The sequence below is a fragment of the Ammospiza caudacuta genome, chromosome Z, assembly GCF_027887145.1.
Source record: "Ammospiza caudacuta isolate bAmmCau1 chromosome Z, bAmmCau1.pri, whole genome shotgun sequence".
Taxonomy (NCBI): domain Eukaryota; kingdom Metazoa; phylum Chordata; class Aves; order Passeriformes; family Passerellidae; genus Ammospiza; species Ammospiza caudacuta.
In genome coordinates this window covers 75,936,790-75,962,880 of record NC_080632.1, presented here as the reverse complement: position 1 = coordinate 75,962,880, position 26,091 = coordinate 75,936,790, and the positions used below count along the sequence as shown (strand labels likewise).

At 38.4% G+C, this 26,091-nt stretch overlaps 1 protein-coding gene across 1 annotated transcript in view; it reads left to right on the top strand.

Annotated features, from left to right (window-relative positions):
- SLC1A3 (solute carrier family 1 member 3) overlaps positions 1–26,091 on the top strand; it is a 65,997-nt gene that overhangs the window by 29,408 nt on the left and 10,498 nt on the right. Inside the window, exons 4-5 of the mRNA XM_058823268.1 lie at positions 15,433–15,637; positions 18,382–18,424. Of these exons, the coding sequence (XP_058679251.1) occupies positions 15,433–15,637; positions 18,382–18,424 (248 nt within the window). The remainder of the gene's footprint in view (positions 1–15,432; positions 15,638–18,381; positions 18,425–26,091) is intronic.

Here is a 26,091-nt window from a genome sequence, read left to right as displayed (position 1 = left end):
ACCAGGGATATTACTGGAAGTACTTGCACACCAGAGAAGCAACACATATAATTGTTTCATCAGCACTGTGAAATGTGATAAGGCACAAACTCTTTTCTGAAGAATTGCATCAACTATACAGATCGTTTGAAAACTTGCAGAACATTGTCACTTTCAAAAACATATAGTATTATTAGTTCTTCTAGCCTTGTTTTCACTCTTTTTTTTGCTTTTTGTTAACTGACAGTTGTTGACCAATAACATATTGTTTCCATTTAATTCTCAAAGGTAATTGTTGGATCTACTACATACTGTCCTTCAAACATGTATCTGGATTATAAACATCTGTAAGTTAGATCCATCATTGTCACCATCACTGGAGGCAGAGGTACTGAAAGCATTGGTGGAAATTCCATTGCTCAGAATTCCTGAATTCTGAGCAATGGAAAATGAGGAGAGCCACTGTGGACTACAAGGCTTACAGGACTCAAGTTTTGGGTCTGGATTCCAGTAACATGTTGGATTGTCCGGATGAGGAGGAAGGCTTCCCAGATAATTGTTCATCCTAGCATTCCAGCCACAGGTCACAGCTCTCACTGGTGGAGAATAAGAAGGAGAAAAACTCTCAGAACAAAAATCTCTAAAAATTTATTGAGACTAGATATACAACTGAGGACCAGCAGTATGTGGGATTTGTGTTATATGTCAGGGAGTGACAAAGCACTTCCAGCATGTGCTAGAATTCTTTTCATCCAGACATTCCAGGTAGTGCATAATTTTTCCTTTACTCATAGGTTGTTTCTGAGTACATTCTATATCATCCTGTCCAGATCTTGAGAAACAAATGCACCAAAATATAAATGATGCTGCTGATGGTGTGGAGAATATCTCAAAAGATAATCATTGCAAGTATATAAGAGCTGGCCTCACTGATAGGAATTGCTTTCCAGTTGTATCATAGTTCCTTTCCCTAGTTCTTAACATTTTGCAGAGACATGGCTGACAGAATGGTAGAATACCTTTTCCTTATTCCTGTTTTACAATGTTGTCTCCAGAGGAATGTCTGAGACAGTCACGAACATTGCAAAGTATTTGCTGCAGCCTAGAATCTCCTCACTGAGTTGCCAGTCTTCCTTAATTTGGTACAAAGTCTCTTGGTGCAAACTTTTCCAGACTCACAGAGTCAGATCTGTTTCTCTTCACACAGGTGAGCCTGGGGTTCAGCTTTCGCCCTGCTGAAGTTTGGTGAGAAGCTCTGGTGACCCCAGAAATGACAGGGGTTTTGTGATGGTGGCTTACCCCAGAAAGCATCAGTTTAAGCTAAGTCTGGGCATAATCTGCCACTTCCATGCACTGCATCAGATAGTTCACTTGCACCTCTCTGGTGCCACATTTCTCCATTCCACATAGCCTTTTTCCTTTGATTCTCTCTAGGACTTGGTCTTCCCAGGTTTGACAGAATGATGCCACTGATGCACACCACAGCAAAGCTACACTAGCATACCTAAAATCACATTTATTAATCTCTGCAAGGTAGCAAGTGCCATTTGGATTCCAGAAATGTTTAAAAATAAATTTACAGACCTCTACCTGTCCTCAAGGCAGTCTTTCCTTGAGTTGTCTGTCTGACTGTTCCTCAGGTCAACAGATGTTGTCTTACATATCAAGAGTTCTATTATCATTATAGTGCAAGGACTCCATGTTGCCAGAGCCTCATACCTCCTCAATGTCTCCCACAGGCAGCTCCTCTTAGCACTAACTCTTCCTTGCAGTAATCATCTAACTCCAGTTCCCACCAATCCACTCTTTTATAACACTGTTCTAATTTGGCACAGGTGTGGCCTGTTGTCATCAGGCCTGCCCCTAATCTTTAGTAATTGGTTCAGCTGCAACTCTTTAGGGGATAAGATTACATTCTATACTATCCTCATTTACCCATACTGTATCCCACTACAAACAGTGTTTGTTTTTTTAGTGGTTTTGATTTTGAACAAGTGTGCATTGTTGCAAAGCGCAGTATTTCCAAAGGAAAGAGGGACGACACGTCCAATCAATACAAACATTAATTCCTCAGAGGTTTGCATGCTCTGTAAAAAAAAAAGGCAGTTTAATACTCCCCACACTTTCAGCTCCTGCTAGTGTGGGCACACTTATGTCCAGCAAACTAGCAAGAAAGGCACCTGGGATGACAAGCTCTGAAATTTTGGTTCATTGGATTATCAGACACAGAAGTTCTGTGCATTCCTTCTATCAATAGCATCTTGAAAAGACCCTATTCTCTACAGGAGTCTATCAAGGGAAGATATACAAATGATGATCTACAAAGACAAGTAAAAACTACTGGAATAGAGGGAGACTTATGGGGACAAAAAAGAGAGATAAAACTACTGTCTTGTAGAAAGGAAAAGATAAAGTTCTTTACAGCTTCACACAGTTGAATAGCAATTCAATTCTAATACTGAGGAATTAATATGCAAATAAAGAAAACTCAACGTTTGTGCCAACAGAAGCTTTCAGGTCTTAATGTTATTCTTAAAGAAACATCATCTCTGGAAGAAAAAAATCAAAGCAAACTAAATTCTGGGCCTCTGGTTGTAAAATGAAGCTCACAAATAGATCCCAACTGTATTCCAAAAACTCAAGAGTCACAATACAGAGAGCACTTGTTTGAAAAATTTTGGGATTTACCCAAAACCAGTATTCCAGTATTTGGAGAACATGACTTCTAGTTCCTGATTTACCAGATCTGGTATAAATCTTCCAGCAATATTCATCTTCTCTACTTCACTGAAGATCTTGAAGGGCTTCAAGTGTATCACAAGTTGTGAAGAGGTTTTCAGACTAAGTACTTTAACAATAGTATTTATTTATATGCCTCAATTCATCGCATTTTCAGAATGAGACCTTTGTTTGTTGTAATTGTATACTTAAACAGGTTCAACTCTTTTTCAGATAAATGCATTTTTTCATCCTTAGACAACAGTACAAGTAGCTCCTTACTGGTGGTAGATAAGAAAAACAAAAGTACAGCATAACACTAGAAATACACTATTTGCACTGCAGCTAACATAATGAGTCTGATTCTTCCCACCATAAACAGCTCTCTCATATTCTCTTTACTCACATGCAAAGCTGAATACTTACTTCTGATGTTTCACCACCCACTTCTAACTTATTTCTGAATACTTAGATAAAATCAGAGCTTCTCCAGTGAATATAGTTTCTTTTCAGAGCTAGAGAGAAAGTAGGTTTTGGTCAAGAGTTCACCTAAAGAATGGCTATTTCATTAATGCACTAATTCATTCTTGCACTGAAAATCAGCTTTGTCCAGATTTTACAATTCCATTATGTTTAAATTCCCCAGACTCTGAAAACCAAGTTATAGAATGTGTTCTTACTAAGCCTGGTTAACATCTGTCTCATGGCCAATGAACCTGTGCAAAGGACCATCATCCATTAGAAAATAAACCTTTCAAATTTGATATAGGATTACTTGTTTGTTAAAAAAAAAAGGTTAGTTTTCCGTTCTGCAAAACACCACAGTCCAGCAATAAGGGACTAAAAAAACTAAAAAACCCCTCTCTTCTCTTCCATGTGTTTAGTTCGAAATCAGCTGATATTTTCTTGATACTGCTGACCTGTCATAGAGATTCATATTCTGAATCCTGCCAACAAGCAGATAGTGTCCAGATGGCAACTGTATAGCACTTGAATTGTGGATACCAAACCCTCTTTTTCATCTGTACTTAGCACTGTAACTTCCTGAAAAGAGTGTAATAATATTATTAAAAAGTACTGATTGCTACTGTCAGGCATTCCAGGGTAAGTATTAACTTCTTTCCATTCCCTCCTACAAGTCTGTAAGATGAAGAAATACAAAGAAAAATATGTATGTCTTTGATCTTGCAAGGCTGTAACTGAATCAGTGACCCAAAGTTCAAGAGGTCATTGAAACAAAAGAAAGAAAAGAAGGAAAACAAAAGCCTGTTCTCATGAAACTCCAATTCCACACTTTCTTAATGAGTTCTCAGAAGAGCCTTAACATCATTACTGAATTGTGAAAAAAACCCTCCAAATTATAATGACAATTGAAAACATAATAGACTAATTGCAGCTAAAGTAATGACTCCTTAGTATTCATATGGCATATTACCAGAGGACCTTAAATTCACAAATAGAAGCTATTTTTTTCTTAAACTTGATTTGATTGTTACTAATTAAATTTTTGGGGGTGAATTTAGAGTTTAGTTAGGTTCTGATTTACTCCTATGAAAAAAAGGAAAAATGCTATCATGTTATGCATTAGGATATTCTCATTTATTATTAACATATTAACTAACAGATTATAAGTGGCATTTTAAAAGGCTACAAGTTCAGAAATTTAGTCATATCTATACAAAATTTTTTCTAACAATTTCTGTATCAGATACCATTCTCTTTAAATAGACAATTATATATGATAAAGGAAGTATCAAATTGTTTCTACATTCTTTATCAACACAGGATTTTTTTTTTATAAACAAGTTTATGCGCAGTTTCTTTTGCCAAATGCAAGTTCTTGTGATTCTTTAAAAAAGGATCCTAAAGTAGTCTGTATTGTGTAATTAGTTACTGCTCTGTAGTTTCTAGTTCAAAAAATGACTTAGACACATGAAAGAGCTCTGTGTATTTCCTTTTGACATGAATAGATGCTGTGTAGTGGTGCACCTTATTTGTGCCTGAGCTCTCAGAGGAACTGAGGCATCACTACATTAGGTCCTGCACAAATATCAGCACAGGCTTCGGTATAATGTGTTTCAGGACAAACCTCTGCAGACTGCGAAGCTGTTACACCAAGATCGCTGTCATAGAGAGATAACTGAGCTAACTCTTATCACTGTGGGGAGCAGGATAGCAGTGGTACCACAGAGTTTCACTGAAAGTGATTTTTGTTGCTACAGTGCAAATAACAACTGAACTTGGAGGGAGTTAAAATTATACTTGAAGTGTGAAAGAAGAAAAGTCAGCAAAGATGCTCCACGGAAGCATACGAGGTGCTTTAAAACAGTACAGGATGAAAAAATGCAGGGCACATGGGGAGGAATGTAATAAACTAAAAGGTTCATGAGGAGATGTAAACACCAGCAGAGTGTGTGCAAGACACACCAAAAAAAACCACTAGCTCTATGAGCAGCTCATGGGAGACCAATGGGTAAAACAGCAGCAGATGAATCAACTGCTAGATGAAAGCAAAACGAACACTTAAAACTTTTAGGTCGGGCACAGGTGCACAAATCAGCATAGTATCACTGACAAGATTTATTAAAATGAACAAAACAACAAAGCAGGGTGATTTTTATTATTAATAAACTGTTGCAAGAGTAGATTGTAGCTACTGCAACAACAAAAGCCATGAAGAGTTCTTTAGTGAGTGAACATTTACAAGTGGAACTTCAGATTACTCAATAAAGCCAAGTCTCATACCCACCTAAAGGCAACGTCGCACCGTTTGTTTCCAAATTATCTTAGTATAGATGAATTAACAAACAGTGGTCTCAATGTTTTAAAAATTGTGCTAAAATTAAAAATCCAAGCAGAAAACCAAAGGCTATGATGTTGCCAGATGCATTAGTCGCACACTACCATTGATTCAACTCTTTATCGATTCACATCCAACTGGGCAAAGCTTCCTTTCTAACAATGGTTGCTGCATGGACTCTATAAAATTAACTCGTGTCAGATCCTAGTGGACAAACATCCAAATAAGATAATACCATTGCAATAGAGTCTATTATTGGAAGTTTCAGTGAAGAACAGGTTTGCCAGCAATTCTGAATCACATTTTAAGTGAGAAGGCGATGTCTCCAGCATAGAGCTCTGACCAGTTAATGATCAGAACAATCCCATGCCCCAAAACCCATGTAGTTTTGTACACAAACAGAGACGTCTATCTCTCTTTTTTTAGGGGAGAAGCTTCATTTCCCATTCTTTAAATCTTGCACCACTCTGACTAGAACTGTGTCCATTTTTCTAGCAGTTCATCTAAGTGTCTCTTCAGGCACTTCTAACATACCCAAGATGTAAAAGCGATTTATTTTTTACACTAGACTGCACTACCAGCTACTTATGGATACCTCTAATTTCTCACTATTTTTTCAGCAGCAACTAATGTAAATCAGGAGTGATTTAGTAGAATAAATAGTTTGCAGCTTCACTACACTGTATAGAGCCAGTCAGATAAAAGAAGCACTGTACATTTGTGGAATGTTGTTTAATAAGTGCTGCACATACAAAAACATGTCTGTGAAGAGCTCCTGACACAGTCTGCCAAAACTGAGACCAGCATTTTAGCAAATTAAAAGTTTGCACATATATTTTGAGAAATTGCATTAGGGATTTTTATGGAGCACTGAGTAATGTGCTCAGCACCATCCAGAAAGCAAAGGTAATTTTATCGCTTGTATCACTTCGTAGGATGCTGTGCATTTCATGCTTAAGGCAGGTATTTTTGGCAATACATTCAAAATAAATGAAAACTAATATTTCATCCTCAGGAAATAGGATAAAAGTCGCACAGTTACTACCATATTTATTTCAGTCTTGCAACAACATGCACTTTAGGATTTAAACTAATTGAATGTGCTTTGGCTTATCAGCTACTAAAATAAACTTGTTTCCTGATTAAACTGAACTAATTTACCATGTTACATTACGCCTTTTCATAAACAAATATACTTATTTTTTTCACTCCTTACACAGAAAATAATCAGCTTTATGTCCAACATAAAAATCTCACTTCCAGGAAAGCTTAGTTCAAGTGTCTGGGCATAAAAGGATGTCTTTTTAGAATTGCACTGTGCAGGTAGCAATAGTGTTTTGTTACCAAAAAAAATTTTGAGCTGCTATTTTCTGTGTTCCTGGGTCTCTGATTCTTGGCTTGAAGACAGTCAGTTCTTTGTACTCTGTTATTACAATGAAGTAACCAAAGAAAGAGAGTCTTGGTTTGAGACTGTCAGCTGTTACTAATCACTGCTCCATGGCTTGCTGTGAATCCCTGCTTGCATCTCCCTCCTGCTCTGCTTAGCACACATAAAGAAGATAAATTACTCCCTAGTTTCCCTTCAAAAAGCATATTGTTTGTCACATTCCAATACTGTGAGCAAAAGACAGAATAATGCGAAGAGTTAAATGAGTATCTCAACAGCCCTGCAGCAGGGTCCTTCTCAGGCAGATGTGTTTCAGGAAATGTGCTTTCCTACTGGTTCTTCAAATGTATCCTGTTATACTGCAAACCTGAAAAGCAAGCCAACTACACTTTTCAGAACAGAAAAGCATAATCCTGTAGGAGCTTTCATTTAGTAATATAAGCATCATTAACACTCAGTAGATGCACTGCTTTATATTGACATGTTTCATTTTACCAGGTGTTATACTTCATTGTTTATAAATACTTTAGCAAGAACAAGCAGAGTAAAGGGGAGGTTTATGAAATTCTTCCCTGCCCTCAGTGACTCACACTAACAGAGAGAAGAATTTTAAAGGAAGAAATGTAGAACAGTTTTTGTTGGAAGGGGCCTTTAAGGTCATCTTGTCCTACCCCATGCAATCAGGTGGGACAGCTTCAGCTAGATCAGGGTACTCAGAGCCCTCTCCATCCTGACCTTGACAGTTTCCATGGATGGGAGAGACACCATCTCTCTGGCAGTGAGTGTTTCAGCTGCCTCATTGTAAAAAAGTTCTTTTTCATGTCCAACCTCAACCTGCCCTCTTTAAAACCATTACCCCCTTTCTTGTAATAACAGACTTTACTGAAAAGTCTCTCCCCATGTCTCTTACAGGCCTCCTTTATGTACTAGAATGTGCTGAAAGGTCTCCCCAGAGCCTTCTGCTCTCCAGACTGATCAGCCCCAACTCTCTCGGCTTGTCCTCAAACAAGATGTGCCCTGTCCCTCTGACGCCCTTGTGGCCCCTGGACCTGCTCTAACAGATCCAGGTCTCTCCTGTGCTGAGGACCCAAGAGGTGGATGCAGTGCTCCACTCCCATGCAGGTGGATTCTCATGAGGGCAGAGTAGAGGTGGAAAATCCCCTCTCTTGACCTGCTGGTTATGCTTCTTTTGCTGGCTCATGTCCAGCCTCTCACCCACCGGGTCCTTCTGGGCAGGGCTCTGGGGCTGTTCATGCCCAGCCTGTGCTGATACCCAGGGCTGCCCTGACCAGATGCAGCACTTTGCACATGGTCTTGTTTAAACCTCATGATGTTCACCTGGGCCCACTCCTCGAGCTTATCCAGGTCCCTCTGGATGACATCTTGTTCCTCAGGCATGTCCAACACCTCTCTCCTTGGTGTCATCTGCAAACCTACTGAGGTTGCACTCAATCCAATGTCTGTGTCATTGATGAGAATGTCAAACAGGGCTGATACAGACACCTGAGGGACACCATCCATCATGGGTCTCCATCCGGACATTGACCAATCAAATTATTTTTGCACTGAAATAAGCAAACTAAAAAGAGAGTAAGGCTGTGGAATATCCAAACATGGAAATTGTTGGGATAAAAGTTGCTATTGGTTTGAACCTCAAGCTCAGTAAGATTTTAACCAATACTCTAGAATGTATTTCTCTGCTGTATTAGAAGGCTAAACTTGATGGCCCAAGAAATACTTTCAGGCACACACAAAAGATTAGGTTTCATAAAGTGAAGCTGTTTTACTGAAAGAGCATTACTCAGTGATGAACCACAACAAGAGAGTCTTTTATTATTCATGGTTAACTGAAAGGTAAAACTCACTGTAAAGCCACTAAAGATTATTTGGACCTCTTCCATTTATAACATTCAATGATGTTCAGACATTATTGTGCCAGGGTTTCACAAACCTTCTCCTTCTAAGGAATAAACTGTAGCTAAAAAAGCAGGTGTTTGCTAGTTTTCTGCCCCACTTTCCTTCTGTTACCCTTGTAAAAGTTCTGGTGTTCACATGACACAGTTCTGGGGTAATTCAAAATGACAAATTATCAGAAAAAACTAACCCTACAAAATCCAAAGCTGATCCTTTTCGGGCAAGGATGGGGCAGGACTGCTGCTGTGGGGCAAGGCTACTCATTTAGGAGCCATTCTTAGGCATTTAATTGGCTCTTTGAATTGCATTACTATATCCCAGCCATGGGTTTCATTAGTCAGCTTAGCTTAATCACGGTCACATAATTTTGGATCAAATACAACTGCTAATTTTCCTCTATTTGCCCACTGTTCTTAACAGAACTGGAAAAAATTAATGTAATATCTAATTGCATTATCTAAAAATTAATATCTAAACAAAGATTAGTTAAATTGATATTTGGGAGCAACTTATCAGTTTATACAAAAAGGCTGTATTTCAGACATATATTTTAAGTGGCTTCAGGAAGTCATTAGCCATATTGATTTAATATTGCTGAACTTCATCTATATCCATATAGTTCTTTGAAAATGTTCATGTCTTTTTTCTTTGCAATTTTATTATTTTACTGTTACCATTATTAAAAAACTCTAATCTAGAGTTTGGGTAAAATTTGTACCTAATCTTGTGAAGGGCCCAAATGTCAAGGCCTAAATTTAACTTTTGTTTTCTCTGAATGATCAGCACCACAAAGGACATATTCAGCTGCTATTAGAATAAAACTCTAGTGCTTAATCATGTTAATTAAACTTGGGCAATACCTCCACTGCCTTTACCTAACTAATTGTTTTCCTTACAAATTTTCTGTCAGCATAGTTTACCGTGACCTTGCACAATGTTCTTAATTTCCACAAATCCTCATCAACATACACAAAAGGGATTGTTCTCATGGTCTCACACTGAGAGTTTACTCATCACACAGTGCTTAGTGGATGTAGGGGGTGGGAGTAGCCCATTTGAGACTGCTTCATTAGGAGAGTGAAAGACAACCTTAAAGGAACAAAATTAGGGCAACACTCCTGAGTCAACAGTTGCCATTATTGCTGTTCCACCATAGGAGACCTTAACAAGCAACTGCAATTTCCTAATGAAGAGACCATAAAAAAGTAAACAGGAAAATAATTAGGAATAAAAAGATGCTCTGTTCATAATGTTTTGTGTATAAAAACTTAGCTCAAAACATCTAAAGGCAATTTATATAAAAATCTCCATTGGCAAGGAAGTGCCATCAATTCAATTCTGATATGCTGAATAGGGAAAGAGTTCATCATGGTCATAGGAATCCTCTTTTTTTTTTGTTTCAAGAAGTCAGCATGTATAAGGACCAGAATGGACAGATTTTTCTACATCCTCATTCAGAACTGCTTCATTATTTTATGCATTTTCATCAACAGGTTGCTATATCTTGTTAGAATCCTGACCCGGAGGTGTTGGGTGCTGTGCCCACAGATGGGAACCCCATGTCAGTGACAGCTCAGCCAAGAGCCTGCGCCTGGGCTCTGAGCACACCGTCTCCCCTTCTGAGAGGAGTTACCAATGTCCTGTGAGCAGCGACTGAGCCCTTTGGGTTTGGGGAAAAGGAGGCTGAGGGGCTGACCTCGCAGAGCAGGAGGCAGCACTGTGGAGCAAGCTTCCCAGAGAGGGGGCCAATAACCCCTGCCTGTCAGTGCTGAGGAGGTCAATGCCATTAACAACTCTTATTTTTGGTCAGCCCTGAGGTCTAGTTGGCCTAGATGGGCATTTCAGCCCCAGCTGAAAATATTTAAAGTGCTTATCGTTATGCATCAAAAGGCATTATGCATTTTAAAGAAACAAAAATCTAAAAGCGCTGGGGGAAAACACTTAAAACCACAACAATTTTAGTGTAGGAAAGGAAATACATGAACTGCTTAGTTTTGTCAGAAGTTTTTAAAAGGCACCAAAAATATTCAGAAACAGGGACTTTTAATATGATAAGCAGTGGCTGAGCATTTTAACCATTTTCAAACTAAAATTATAGGCATGCATAAATGTATATGCTCACATGCACACCCTCTACACCCAGTGTCAGTCTTGCTTGCCCCGAGGAAAGAAAAAATCACCCAAAGTACTAGAATCAATCCTACATAATGACTGTTTTTCCTCAGAGGGTTGCTATTTACTTTGGAGTGTAAGAAAAGAGATCCTATTTAAAAGCTACTATTTATGGGCTGTCATTTGTTAGTGATTAATTTTGGAGCCAAATATAAACCCAAGGATGCTTTGCTGACTGGGAGTTTACACACAGAAACAGAGCTTCAGGCATACCAGCTGCTGACCAGTTACTGTTGTGGGAAAAAAGCAGTTTGCATTTAATTATGTAATATGTTTAATTCTTCTTAAAAAAAAAAAAAAAAAGGGAAAATACTACAGGCAGAAACTTTCAAGTAGTGTAATAGGGAAAACTAGGCATAAACTCCAATCTCAGACTGAAATAGTTTGTTGAGGACATTGGACTGTTCTGCACAAATCAGTTTATTCCATTGATTCTATTGTGCTAATTAAAGGGAGAAAGTATTCTGGTATTTTGAAGCTGTAGGACTTCTAGCATAGGTTCTACATTCCAGTTTTTAAAACAATTCCTTGGAATTTGGTCTTGAACAAACAGATTCAAAGCTGTTTGTCTTAAACATTATCTAAAGAAAACATGCTCAGTGTATTTTATGCTTGATCTTCCAGGAGTACAGTACCATTAGTGTGCCACTCTGCATTAGTGTGCCCTGTTAAAATCCAATATTACACATAGATTATGTGCAGCATGCTTTTGATATGGATTTGGTAAATCCTAGAATTTTATATAATAGAAAATCATAAATAAAATATAATTGACATAAAAGTAGTCATAATATTGTGACTATTCATAATATAGTAGTTGTTCATGATGAGTCATAGAATCAATAGCTCATGCCAATTTACACAACAGTGATCAAGTCAGGTGAGCAATCAAAACTACCAGATTAACAATTCAGAAAGTCCTCCTAACTAGATCTTTTTTCTCCTTTTCCCTGCGTCTTTTCTCTCTCTTTCTCTTCTTTTAATTATATATTTACCTTCTCCTTGCCTTTCCTATATTCTGAAATATTTTCATTTTTTCACTAATATCTTTGTTAAGCAACAAAATAGAGCTTTGCTTTGTGACACTCTGGAGAGCTCCTTCTCATGTCCTTATTTCATGCACAGTGTTACTTCCCAAGAGAGGGAAGGGGTAGGTGAAGGAAGAAGACAGGGTAAAAAGCCTGGGGGGGTTTTGCACTTCTGCACATTTATGCCTACCCCCTTCTTTCTTTTCTCCCCTTCCTTCTCCCCAGCCTCCTTCCCTCCCTCCTCCCCATCAGCACTTAAAAAATCATTCCCATTCATGTTGTGTGAGCGCACACGCTGGGAGAAATTGCAGGGGCTCTGCTCCAGATCCCCTTGGCAACCTGGAGCATCCCTGTGCGTGGGGACTGGTGGCACGGCGCAGTTTCCCAGGCCCCCTGGGGAAGGGGAGGCAGAGCAGAGGGGAGGCAGAGGCGCTGGAGCCAGCAGTGAGGAGCAGAGAGCAGCGAGCAGGATGAAAGGGGCACATACATCTCCCGCAATGGGACAATGCGGGCTTTGCTGGCTGACTGTGAAAAGACACGCTGAGGATACAATGCTTTGTGGCACATGAAAGCTCTGGGGACCTTTCCAGAGCCACATTCAGTTCTAAGGAGTCTTGTCAACATCTTAAAATGCAAAGGAAACAACCCCTCTCGTTTTCCCGTGTTTTAAAAACGGATTTTAAATATTATTTTAGACAATTGTTGTTGCTGGTATGCTGGAAGCTTTTGCAGCTTGCCCAGTTCCCATTAATTGCAGTGAGAGGGGGGACTGCCCAGCAGGTCCCCAGCAAGGGCTCGCAGAGGTGAGCACTTGTTTCCCCCTCAAACAGCTTTTGTTCATACTTAGGCCTGTCATCCCTCTGCTTTGAATGCTTTCTGCTATACATACCACACGCAGTTACAACTCAAGAAGAGAGGAATTGCTCTTCCCTATGTCCAAGCTGAGAAATAAATTATCCGATAGCAAGAGCTGGAATGAGACTGAGCAGCCTAGAACAAGGAGCAATGCAGTCCCAGGCAGAGGGCAGCCTGGGAAGCCAGGCTGGAAAGCAGCTTGCAAAGATGAGAGATCACTCCTGCTCCTTGACATTCTGCTCACGCATGGTTCACCACTCAGTCCCAGAATCAGCCCGAGAAAAAATCAGGATCAAAATATCTAATCCTTCAAAACAGCAATCCTTTCTGCCCCACACTGACTCCCTGTGCCTTTTGGCATGTAGGAGGCTCAACCTTCATAAGGGATGAAGTACAAAAAAAAATCAGGCTTGGTTAAAGCGCAGGCAGGTGTGCCTGCAAATCCTCTAAGAACGACAGTGCTCAGCCTCTGGTCCTATTATCTGAAAAGGGCAGCATATTGGGAGCTGACTGATTCAAAATCTCTGCATGTCCAAACATTCCAACTAAACTGTACAGTTTAACTGTTTGTGCTCAGGTTGTGAAACAAATTTAAAAATGGTCTTATCCAAAATGAAAAAATAAATAGACCATTGTTGCTATTTTGGAAAGAAAAAGAAAAGAAAGAAACTGATTAAATCTACAAAAATTAAATTGACTGGACTAGTATGTAAACATTCAATCTTTCACTTTGTAACATATGTTTTATTTTAAGTGCCATATTAATACTTTAAAAATACAATTTGTAACAAATGCTGTCTGAGATATGTGCTGTGCAGTTTGATAGCAGATCTAAATTTCCCAAAAATTATTAACTTTATTTCTTTTTTTGGCTAACAGCATTTGCATTATTTCATATTTACTTTACTTGAGGACTCTAAAAGAAAATCAATCTTCTATCCACAAATAAGAGGGTTACAGGACTTCCTGTTTGTAAAACTTGAAAAGCTATTTGTAACTTGCTAGTATTTACCGTTTTCCTCACAGCATTTCAAATCATAAATGTAAACATACGATGAACATAATAATCCAGTTTTGCAGATTGAAAAGCTGAGTAGAGAAATGAAGGATCAAATGCTTCAAATGCTGGATTTCCATGCTCAGTTTCTTGCTGGACACTTTGTTCTTTCATTACAATGGCACACACATAAACCAAACAATTCAGTGTGTGAATCTAGTGATGTCTGTTTGCAACTCCTTTTGTGGGTACAAATCTTACTGACTCTAATGGTCTCTGCCAAAAGGGCAGAAAATGAAAAAAGCTGAACTGAAAGGGTAAGTATAAAGCACGTGATTGGTTTCATACTTTGGATATTTGATCAGAGCCTGGGACACATCCTTGATCTCAGCCACATCAGGGACTAGAGTGCTTTTACTGGAGCTCCAAGTATTGTATATCTACAATAATTTTTAAAACTTCTAGTTTTGCCAGGCCATGATTCAAGTTTCCATACTATTCCTGTGGTCCTCTTGCCTTATTTTAAATGCTTTCTCCTCTGAGACAGGCACCCAAAGCAGAAGTTGGTCAGCTTTTTTTATATTTTATATGTTCAAAGGTAGCATCCCTATAAATGTGTAGGGAATCTAAGGAAGTATGGACTAGGCAATTCCACATAGGAGGAGATAATAAAGCTAAAAATCCTTTTCTAACCCCATTTTTCATTCTGCACTTTGAAAGCTTGATTGCAACAAGAAGCACGAGGCATCTGCTTTGAGGCAGATGGCACAGCCCTCCTGATGGAGATTGGGCAATTAGTGAGGAGAAGGAAGAGTGGGACATTTTGAGGAGAAGAACTATGAGACTTAGCTGCATCTGCTGGAAACAGAAAGAGCATTTCCATTTCTGACAGCCCTCATGAGACATTCCCTCTCAGAGACTCAGAGCTCTTTCCCTGGCAGAGCTACACCTTCTATTAGAAAACACATCGCAGCCATTCATCAGTGCAATCTGATGAGCAAACACGATAGAAGATGCCCTAGGGAGAACCCTAATATTCACAGAAGATCAAAATAGAGCCAAGAATTACCATTAATGTTGCAAGTTCTGCAAAGTTTATGAAAGGCTATAAAGGCTTATTCATGCAATGGTAAGGAATTTCTGAAACAGGCTAGCAGCATTTAATCTGTATTAAACTCCCGTGATTTGGTATTGAGGTATTCTGAGGTTGCCCATTGAGGATTAAAGAAAACTCTTCATACATGTTAATTGTTGCAAACATTATCAACATGACTTAAGAGTACTCACTTTTCTATCTTACAATTATAAATTATGTGCAGCACATTTTTCAGACTATGGTAACTACATTGAGCAGAAACCATGAATTGTCTCACTGGAATATAGGGAGTGTCACACTGCATCAGACCAATAATCTTTAAGATTATGACAGTGACTGTATGAGCTGCAAATGAAGGATATCTTGCCTTGGGCAGCTTTAAGTGTGATCATCAAAACTCTTCCCACAGAACTATTTTCATCATGCTTAGCTCATACTCTACTCTCAACTGTATCAGGTGAATGTCATTGTGCTTAAATCCACTAGGAATTGCTGCCCTGGATAGTAAAGCCTCAGGGAAGATGGGAGTCCGAGCAGTAGTCTACTACATGAGCACTACAATCATTGCTGTGCTGATTGGCATAATCATTGTGGTCATCATCCACCCCGGGAAAGGTACAAAGGAAAACATGCACAGAGAAGGCAAAATTGTGCAAGTGACAGCAGCAGATGCCTTTCTTGATTTAATCAGGTATGGCTATGATATTGCACATTTTCTGTACCAACAGCTATTGTAACATTAGACTCACAGAGAACAAAAGTAGAGAATTTTAAACAGTGATTGCATAAAGTTGCCAAATTCCTTTCAACTGTGTGATATCAATATCTCTAACCCATACAATGCTAAAAAAGGATGTGTGGATTTATTTCCAAATCAAGCAGTTGCAAGGGAAGAAATTCTTTCTTTCTTTCTTTCTTTCTTTCTTTCTTTCTTTCTTTCTTTCTTTCTTTCTTTCTTTCTTTCTTTCTTCCTTCCGACACTTCCTTCCTTCCTTCCTTCCTTCCTTCCTTCCTTCCTTCCTTCCTTCCTTCCTTCCTTCCTTCCTTCCTTCCGACACTTCCTTCCGACACTTCCTTCCGACACTTCCTTCCGACACTTCCTTCCGACACTTCCTTCCTTCCGACACTTCCTTCCTTCCGACACTTCCTTCCTTCCTTCCGACACTTCCTTCCTTCCGACACTTCCTTCCTTCCGACACTTCCTTCCTTCCTTCCTTCCGACACTTCCTTCCTTCCTTCCTTCCTTCCTTCCTTCCTTCCTTCCTTCCTTCCTTCCGACACTTCCTTCCTTCCTTCCTTCCTTCCTTCCTTCCTTCCTTCCTTCCTTCCTTCCTTCCGACACTTCCTTCCTTCCGACACTTCCTTCCTTCCTTCCAACACTTCCTTCCTTCCGACACTTCCTTCCAACACTTCCTTCCGACACTTCCTTCCGACACTTCCTTCCAACACTTCCTTCCGACACTTCCTTCCTTCCGACACTTCCTTCCTTCCGACACTTCCTTCCTTCCTTCCGACACTTCCTTCCTTCCTTCCGACACTTCCTTCCGACACTTCCTTCCGACACTTCCGACACTTCCTTCCTTCCTTCCTTCCTTCCTTCCTTCCTTCCTTCCTTCCTTCCTTCCTTCCTTCCTTCCTTCCTTCCTTCCGACACTTCCTTCCTTCCGACACTTCCTTCCTTCCGACACTTCCTTCCGACACTTCCTTCCGACACTTCCTTCCTTCCGACACTTCCTTCCTTCCGACACTTCCTTCCGACACTTCCTTCCTTCCTTCCTTCCTTCCTTCCTTCCTTCCTTCCTTCCGACACTTCCTTCCTTCCTTCCTTCCTTCCGACACTTCCTTCCTTCCTTCCTTCCTTCCTTCCTTCCTTCCTTCCTTCCTTCCTTCCTTCCTTCCTTCCTTCCTTCCTTCCTTCCGACACTTCCTTCCTTCCTTCCTTCCTTCCTTCCTTCCTTCCTTCCTTCCTTCCTTCCTTCCTTCCTTCCTTCCTTCCTTCCTTCCTTCCTTCCTTCCGACACTTCCTTCCGACACTTCCTTCCGACACTTCCTTCCGACACTTCCTTCCGACACTTCCTTCCGACACTTCCTTCCTTCCGACACTTCCTTCCTTCCTTCCTTCCTTCCTTCCTTCCTTCCTTCCTTCCTTCCTTCCTTCCTTCCTTCCTTCCTTCCTTCCTTCCGCCCCTTCCGCCCCTTCCGCCCCTTCCTTCCGCCCCTTCCTTCCGCCCCTTCCACCCCTTCCTTCCTTCCTTCCTTCCGCCCCTTCCGCCCCTTCCTTCCTTCTTTCTTTTTTCCTCTCTCTCTCTCAAAAGAAAGACCTTTGTTCTGCTATCTGCACATACCCATATGCATCAGTATTTTTTCCTCCTTCCATAGCACAGACCTTATTACCAAATTCCTCCCCATTTCTTCCAACTTGCAACAGTTTTCTCACTTCACCTGACTCCCTATTTACTTATTTATTTTAATTTTGAATCGTAGCCACCAATCGGGTTGCATCTACTCAATTTATTCCATTTATATGAATGGGAAATGACTTTCAGGAGCAGGCAAGTAAAATGCTTGAGATAGAGGGCACAGATGTAGAATCATGTTTTGTCCTTGCTCAGAGAATCTGCAGTTCCTCTTTTACAGAGCTAATATGTCACAGATACATTCCAGGGAGTAGGGAAGCCGAGGTTTTGAACTCAGGAGCTTTTCCACAGGTAAAACCACCAAAATTTTGTGTTCCACTAACCCATTTGGAGAATACAGAGACATGGAGAAAGGATCACACTGCCAGAAAGGGGGACTACAGAAACCTCCATGAAGAGGTTTGCACTCAGATTCCTCAAGATTTATTCAGTTAGACTGTTTCTAAATCCCTCAGAATTTCACAACACAAAGGAAAACAAACAAACAAACCCCTATCTGCAACAAATGTACAGACACGTGTATGTATTATTATTATTACAGAATACTCAAACTTCAGAAAGATTTGGGTATAACCACAACGAGACTAAATCAAGTAATAAATATCATTAAATAGACAACATAAATGCAAAAATTGTTTGAGAACTCAAAATACATTAAATATTATTAAAGTATTTATTAATCTGGATTCATAATGCATTAATAAGTACAAAATTAAAAGTGAGCCCATAGAGCTTTGTACATTTAGTAATTTAGCTAATATACTTCTCCATAACCAGACCTGTTATACAACTATGAATACAGAGATTCTAATTGCCAGAACCTATCCAATCCTACATTTTATCCTGGTAAAGCTAACCAGGCCAATGCTACATGCAAAGCTCTACTCACTGAATATGTAATCACATATTATTCTTAGGATTCCTCAAAAATTAGCTCTCCAATTCTTTTATTAGCTATGTCCTTACTAAAGGAATTATTACCATATTATTCTCATGTTCTTTTTTTTCTCTTTCACAGAAATATGTTCCCTCCAAATCTGGTGGAAGCTTGCTTTAAGCAGGTAATTTTTAATTTTTTTAATTCCAAATAAAACATGAAGAAGTAAAAAATTAAATGTAACCATGCTTGCCTTAAGAATATCTACTTACAGCAGGAACATAACTTACATTTACTGCCAGATGTCAAAAAAAAAATTCCCTGAACTAAACCACCTAAATCTATGCTGTTTTCAATCATATTGAGACAACAGTGTTTGTTAGGAGAAGTGAAGAAAACCCACACAGTTTGGCAAATCAAAAAATTACTTTTTTCAAAATGTCAAATTCATCAGTTGGCAGCAAGGTCCATTAGAGTGAATTCAGGATCTGCTTTTCTAAAACAGTGTTGTGTTAAACTGGGAGATACTGAGATATTCACCATCTGTGCAAAGACTGGAAGATTTCCAAGGATGCCACATGACAAATATGCATAGGTTGGAAACAGGGGAAAAAAATTTATGGGCATTAACAAAAAAAGCAAATGAAGATCTTCCTGTCACCTACAGCAGAAGTCCTTAGGAGTGCTTTTTTTACATTGCTTTTCAAAGTCCTCTATCATTAGTCTCGTCTTATTCTTAGCTGTACTATGGAGAAAATAACAGTCCCATTGTTTTTTTAAAATGAGGACATTAGTGATTCAATGAAACCTAGAATGTGTCTTTCCATAATCTAATTGCTTCATATTGAGCTCACAGATAATCTTGAACCAATATTATTTACCAGTTGCTGTTGTAGCAATAAAAAAGCCCAAATGTGGAGGTCAAGAAGAGCATAAAGTATAAACTTTCCAAAATCCAGCTGACTTACATCTTGCAGAAGAATTGAAAAGAAATTGTAGCATTATCTTTAGCTGTACAAACAGAAACCAGTAAAAAGGAGTCACTTTCTGCATTAAAGATTTCTAGATTAAAGATTAAGAAGCAAACTAGACCCAGGTCCAAATGCCATGCCTCTGTCTTCAGCAAGGATGTTGATGAACTCAGTACAGAGAAGCAGAAGAGCAGTATAGAAATGCAAAAGTCTCTATCTAAACTAGAAATAAATTCAAAGAATGTAATGTAATAAAGTACAGGAATGATACGATCTTTATCTCAAAACAATGAAATAATTAGGGCTTAAAGTTATGGATGTAGCAGCAAATATTTTTCATAAATCTCTCAAGTTTGGAAGTTATTATCTAGAGCTCTTGAAAGCAATCAAAGTGTCTTCCAAACTGCAGTTCCAAAAAGATTTGGGAAATTATTGAAGCAGATAACAGGCCATTAGTTTGATCTTGGTTGTAGTGCAGGATATAAATGCCTTAAAGGGAAAAGCAGAGACTTATAATAAACAAAAAAGAAAAATACACAAAACAAACCTACTACCAAAACCACAAAGTTTCTGAAACATAAATTTTACCATCTTTCTTCCATAATATTGTTCATTTCCTCTTTCTTTTTTTTTTTTTCTATTTTATTGTTGGTTTTGTTATTGTTTGTTTTGGTTGAAGTTTTTTATTTTGGTTTTTTTGGGGGGTTTTTTGACTTCTGAGAAACAGTAGTGTTTTTAAGATGACAAAAGTACAATCGTTGCACAGGGCACTGCAAGAATTTTAAAATTTGTGGAGATAGCAATGGAAGTTGCTGAAGGGCCGGGAGTACATCAGTTGATATTTTTATGAATGACATTGCCAAAAGATCCACACAGTTAAATTTACAGATGACAAGAAAGTCCAAGCACTTTGTGTTGGGATATCAAAAAATGCCAAAGAAGGTGATAAGACCCTGGCACAACACAATATTATAAAGTCACAGCAACAAATGACTCAGCTCTTGCACATGTTGGCATGTTTGGTTACCTCCTAGTGGCTCTTCAACACATGTGAAGTAAACCTTTAGAAGTTACAGTAATTTCTTCTTTGACATAGCAAATTATCATCAAAAACACCAAAAATGTTCAGTTCAGCTCTAGGATATACATTAAGTGACAGAACACCAAGACACAAACTAAGGCCAGAGGAATGTGATCATTTGGGATAACGAGTATATTCAGTTTTCTTCATTCATAGATTCATGCAAAATGAACATAGTGAAGGGAGGAGTTGCTGGAATTATCAAGAGTACAACATATAGAGCAAAAAAATTACTGAGAAACTATTCAAGTACAAAAAAAAAAGTGGGAACAGAGCTAAATAAGATAAAAACATACAAAAAGAAATGGAAATCACTATTACCAAATTTAAACTGGAAATTAGTGCTGTTTTTAACCCTATACAACTTAAAGTTGAATTCCTGAAAACATCTTCATTTAGGAGTTATAGGAACACTTCAGCAGTTTTGAAATACTGTTTAAAAATTATTTTTATAGTATTCTACTGTAGCAGAAAACTTGATTCAGTAACTAGCAGTACTAAACCCATGTTCTTAATTAAAGATATCCTGTAGATTATGTTAACATTTAAGTACCTTGTATTTCTCTTGTGCTTTAAAGCCTAAGGGAGTTTTGAAAAAACAATCTAGAAAAACCAGACATATTCAGTGAAAGTTTTTACTGACTTTCAGCAGCAGTACCAAGATTTACTGAAGTACCAGCATTTTAAATTTGTCATACCATTACTTTTTGGACTTGGTACCAAACCCTAGATTTTTACATAGAAGTTATTTTGTTGTAGCAGATTTGTTAAAAAAAGATCTTAGCTTACAAGTATGCGTAACATTCTTAGGTATCCAGATGATTTTGTACATCTGACCCCACAATTTTCTTTCCAAAAGTTTCCATACATTATTTCATATGTTTCTCAGAAGATTTATGAAGAGGAATGAGCCATCTGGCACAAATCTGTTTGTGTAACACCGTGTCTGATGGTCAGAACACAGTACTTCTCATAGCTGTCCTCACTCAACGGTGTAACACCATGCCACAGCTTCACACACCTGGAAATCATCACTGGAATATGCACTGCACATTTAAATCTCATATTTGGGTAGATCAGATGTGCACATTATGTATTGCAGCATCCTTAGGCAGGTTTCTTTCCTAGTTTGTGCTGGAAGCCGCTGGAGGTGTGAAATTAAATGGAGAGCATAATCAGAGTGGGAGAGATTTTAAGTGGAGTGTGGCAATGCTTTTATAAGGTTGCTGCAGGGACACAAAGTCCTGGAGGGAGACTGGAACATTAGAACTCATCTAGGAAATGTCTTCCTAAATTTTCTACTGTTCTTCTTTCATTTGTTTGGTCCTTTGAATTCCCTTTCCTGTTTCTTCCCAACAAGACTGCGAGGCAAAGCTGCCTCCCCTTTCATTTACTTCTCCTCTTCTTCCTTCTTTGCACCTTTTCTTTCCCAGGTATTTCCATTTTCCACTTGACTGACATGAATTTTCAATATGATGGAGAGTGGTTTTGTTCTCTCAAGATCCTGGGATGCATTTTTTCATGTTCTGTACACATCCATCCACTTTCATTAGGTGATTCCAAACCTTTGCTTAGAGTGGGAGGGACGTGGCCCTTCCAAATTCCACCTGGAGATTCAGGGACTTGAGAGATATGGGGAGATATGCCAGACAATGAAGATGGAGACAAAGACCTCATTGGGTACCTCAGCCTTCTCAGGCTGATTGTTGAACAGCAGATTGTTAATCTAAATAACATGTTTTCTGATGATGGAAGTTTTCATATGACCTGTCACGACATTCACTATGCACAGTTCTCATGAGGCTTTTGTGATTTTTATGAGTAACAAGAGAATCTGAATAGATTGACTGCAGGTGAATATTCTGCACTTACCTAAAATTAGATTACTTTGTTCAAATTTTTCTCGATGCCCCTGCATTCACCCCAATTTGGGGAGATCTAAAGAAATCTTTGGGTTTATACTTCAGCTCTGGCCACTATCTATCTCTTCATTTCTCTTTCTTCACTAAATTAAAAAATGCTGTCTTGCCTGGGGCTGAGCAGTGGTGAGCAGTCTGCTTGTTAAGCAGATACTGCTTTAAGTATCTTGTTCTTCATGCTGTGCTCTGGAGGTCTATCAAAGGGCAGAAGAAACACAAGCAAACTTGCAAAATCAAGAGAAACAGAATCAACCTAAAAATTTGGTGAGGGTCACTCTGGTGTGAATGGGTAGAATTTGATGCCAGCTGAAGCCTAAAGAACTGCATCTAATAACTGCATTTCTTCTGAGATATTTTTAATTATATACTCTTTCCTGAACTTGTCATTATCAAGGGAATTGTAAGTGTTAATCACACATCCAGAAATGAATACTAACTAATATATGGTGTCTATTCCTCATGATAATTTGGGGTGATTAAGATATATTATGACTTGTGTCATCAACTCTTATGCAGAAAATTTGGAATGCATTCACACATGTCCATATGGAGAGCAAAGGAAAAAAAAAAAAACAATGAAGAAGATGGAATATCTCTATCTTTTTTTAATTTTTCAGGGCTGCATTCAAGCAAACTGGTTACTTTTAAAATCATTATTCACCAAATGCTGCATCATCATACAGACTTAGCGCAGACAGTACTAATGACAGAGTAAATTATGACAGTGAATTATGAACTTTCAGAATAGCTACCATTGCAATTACCTTTTATGCAAGTTAAACCAATGGAATATGCTGGTGCCAGGTTATAATATTGCTTCTCCAAAAGTCCTTCCATATATCCAAGTCAAATGATGGGGTATCTTGTATCACTAATAAAATCAGAAAAATAACCAAAGTGTAAACAACTGATTCATCATATTATTCAATACAAAATCTATATGGTCTATTTCATAGTAAGCTTAGTTAATTAAAATTAATTTTCCAGTTGGTCATTATCACCATGTCTTGTAAAAAAAGTCCAGAAATTCATTACTTTTGCATTTTACTTGCAGATATGATTGTTCATAGAAGGCAGTTCAAATTAACACATTCAAATAGCATTTGTCTTACTCCTCAGTTGTTCTCAGTACATTAATTTAAGGAAAAATTATGAGTATTTTGCATCTAAAATTTTACCAGGCAAAAATACCTCTTCCTGGAGATTTAATGAAATTATATCCTCCCAAAATTATAGGACTTCAGTGATACTGCCTAGCCCATCACATATTGTCAGTGTATGGACCTCTGTTCTCTCTTCTGAGACCCTTAAGGCTACAATGAGTGGTTTATTTTGCCTAATTTCTTCTATTTCTGAAAGTTGCAAAGGAACAAGAATCAGCAGAATCACAATGTGAAATTAAACTGTCAGTTTCAGGTACATTAAAAGCTGATAACTCTGATTGCCACTGAGATAGAGATCTGCTGAAAATAGGAATATCATAAAAGCTCAAAAAATTAACTCTTGCCACCAGTTACTCTGCAGAGCAGTAATAATCAACCCTGCTATTAACTCAGCTATTTCAAAGCAATTTCTAACATCCTGAAGGTGGTCCTTCATCCAGTCACTCCCTATGATCAGTTGGCTTTTCCACCATTTCACACACACAAAATACGTTTTGAGGTGGCCAAGCAATCTTATGTTTTGCCTTTCATGTCCTTTGAAAAAGCAATAATAAGGATAAAACTCAACCAACACCTCACACTTTTTCCCTCAGTAGATACTTCTCTTGTGTTCCCTGTGTCTTGATTTCTTTTGCTTCACCACGAAACTTCTCGTGGCTTTTGATAGAAAACTTTGTGCGTAAGAGAGATCCACAGCAGGAAAATCCACAGGGATCTCCTGGTGCTCAGTCAGCTATAATGGAAGAAAGAGCGGCTCTAGTAAATATTCCAGTGGAAATAAAGTTGCTCTGGTTTCTGTTGCTTAGATTTTGAATCTCACTCTGAATCTCACTCTGAATAACACTTTGAATCTCACTCTGAATAAACTGTTTCTCCCCTCCTCTGGAAGGGGTTCCAGAAAAACTATTATTTTCTGTAGCAATATTTCTGAATACTTAAATCTGATGAATAAGTGAGCAAACAGAAAAGACCTACATGTCTGTGGGCCACTCTTGTGGCTGAAATGGAAAAGGACTTAGCTGAGTGAGTTCTTAAAATCCATATTATACCCCAAAAGAGACTTAAGTAATGAATTAAAGGCATGCTCCTGCTGTAACAGAATTGCAGAATGACCATAAAATGAAACCATATTCTTATTACCACCTAAAATTTTTTCTAACACGGGTTTTTGAAGGTAAAACCTTTGCATGATTATACTTTTTCCCCATATAGCTCCCAACACCTCCTCAGTCCCCCCTACCACAATTTTGTAGCCACGTGGATTCCACGCAGATTTGACCTTCCAGGTAGGAATGAGAGAAGAACTTGAGCATAATGGAGGGGATTCAGAACCAAGTAAATTATTATGTGCTAGGGAAAGTGGGAAATTAATAGGAAATTTCATAAGAAATTATGCTTTAATTCCAGACCTTATTGTTCCAGAACTCATTAAACAGCTGGCTTTCCTACTTTCATCTAATCTGTGTGCCTGCAAATGCAAAATAGTTACAGACATTTGCATTAATGAATTTGCACCTAAGGTTTTTTTTTCCTATTGAAAAACAGCAATAAAAATAGAAATGTAACAAAATTACCACACCTGGAGACCAGGAAAGAGAATAAGATAGGGAAAGAGAAAGAGAAATGGAAAGGGAAAAAAGAAAAAAGAAAAAAGAAAAAAGAAAAAAAGAAAAAAGAAAAAAGAAAAAAGAAAAAAGAAAAAAGAAAAAAAAAAAAAAAGAAAAAAGAAAAAAGAAAAAAGAAAACAAACAAAAACCCCCCAAAAAAACAAAACAAAACCCACAATGTTTGATGTAAGTTGTTAGGCAGTATTTTGACATTCCTGACAAGACAGAATAAAAAACACTTTATTGAGTACTTATATTACTTTTCCATTTACACTTTAATACCCCTATGTTACTTAAAGAGACATCCCCATCCCTTCTTCCCTGGTTGTGTAATTCCAGTCTCTGTGCTCTTCCCTCTCTGACACTTCAACAGCCATTGAGCTGATTCACATCCCCAGGCTTTACCCAAAAAATCGTGACATTTTTTGCTTGGTGAGCTTCCTGACACTTTTTAAAAAGTAGAATTGTCTCACTAAGGGATCAAACCAGAATTATCACAGGCTGGATGTGAGTGGGTGAGGCAGCGGAACTGGGCTTTTCCTTGTCAGCCAACTGCTCACACAGCTCTTTGCTGACTTCTGTACAGCCCAAATCCTGAAAGATTTTAACAAATTTTATTCAAAACTCAAGAGCATCTGACCCTCATGAATTTTGGGTCTGCTACATATTATTCAGAAAACCTCTATAAATGTCCAGATTTTATTTGACATTCTGAGAGACTTAGGGCCTTTAGGGGGTACCTCAAATATGGGGAAGGAGTGCATAAAACTTTTCAGGTGATGAAAGTAACATTAAATCAGGCTGGTGTTGAAAGATGATGATACTCAGGTTTCCCATCTTGGTCATAATTGCTTCATTTCACTCAAGTACTTCTGAAGCGTTCAACAGGTCTCCAGATATCAGTAAGGATAATTGGAGCTTTCCTGGTAGCTCAAAAAAAAAAAAAAAGAATAAAAAAGGAAAAAAAAAATCAAAGTTGTGGAATAACCTCAACAGCAACATTCTTTAATGGACTAAGCATCTTGAGACACATGAGGAACATCCTAGTGATATTCAGTATGCTTTGTGTTCAACAAAATTTAGCCAGGACAGAGCTGCAGGGCTTTTTTA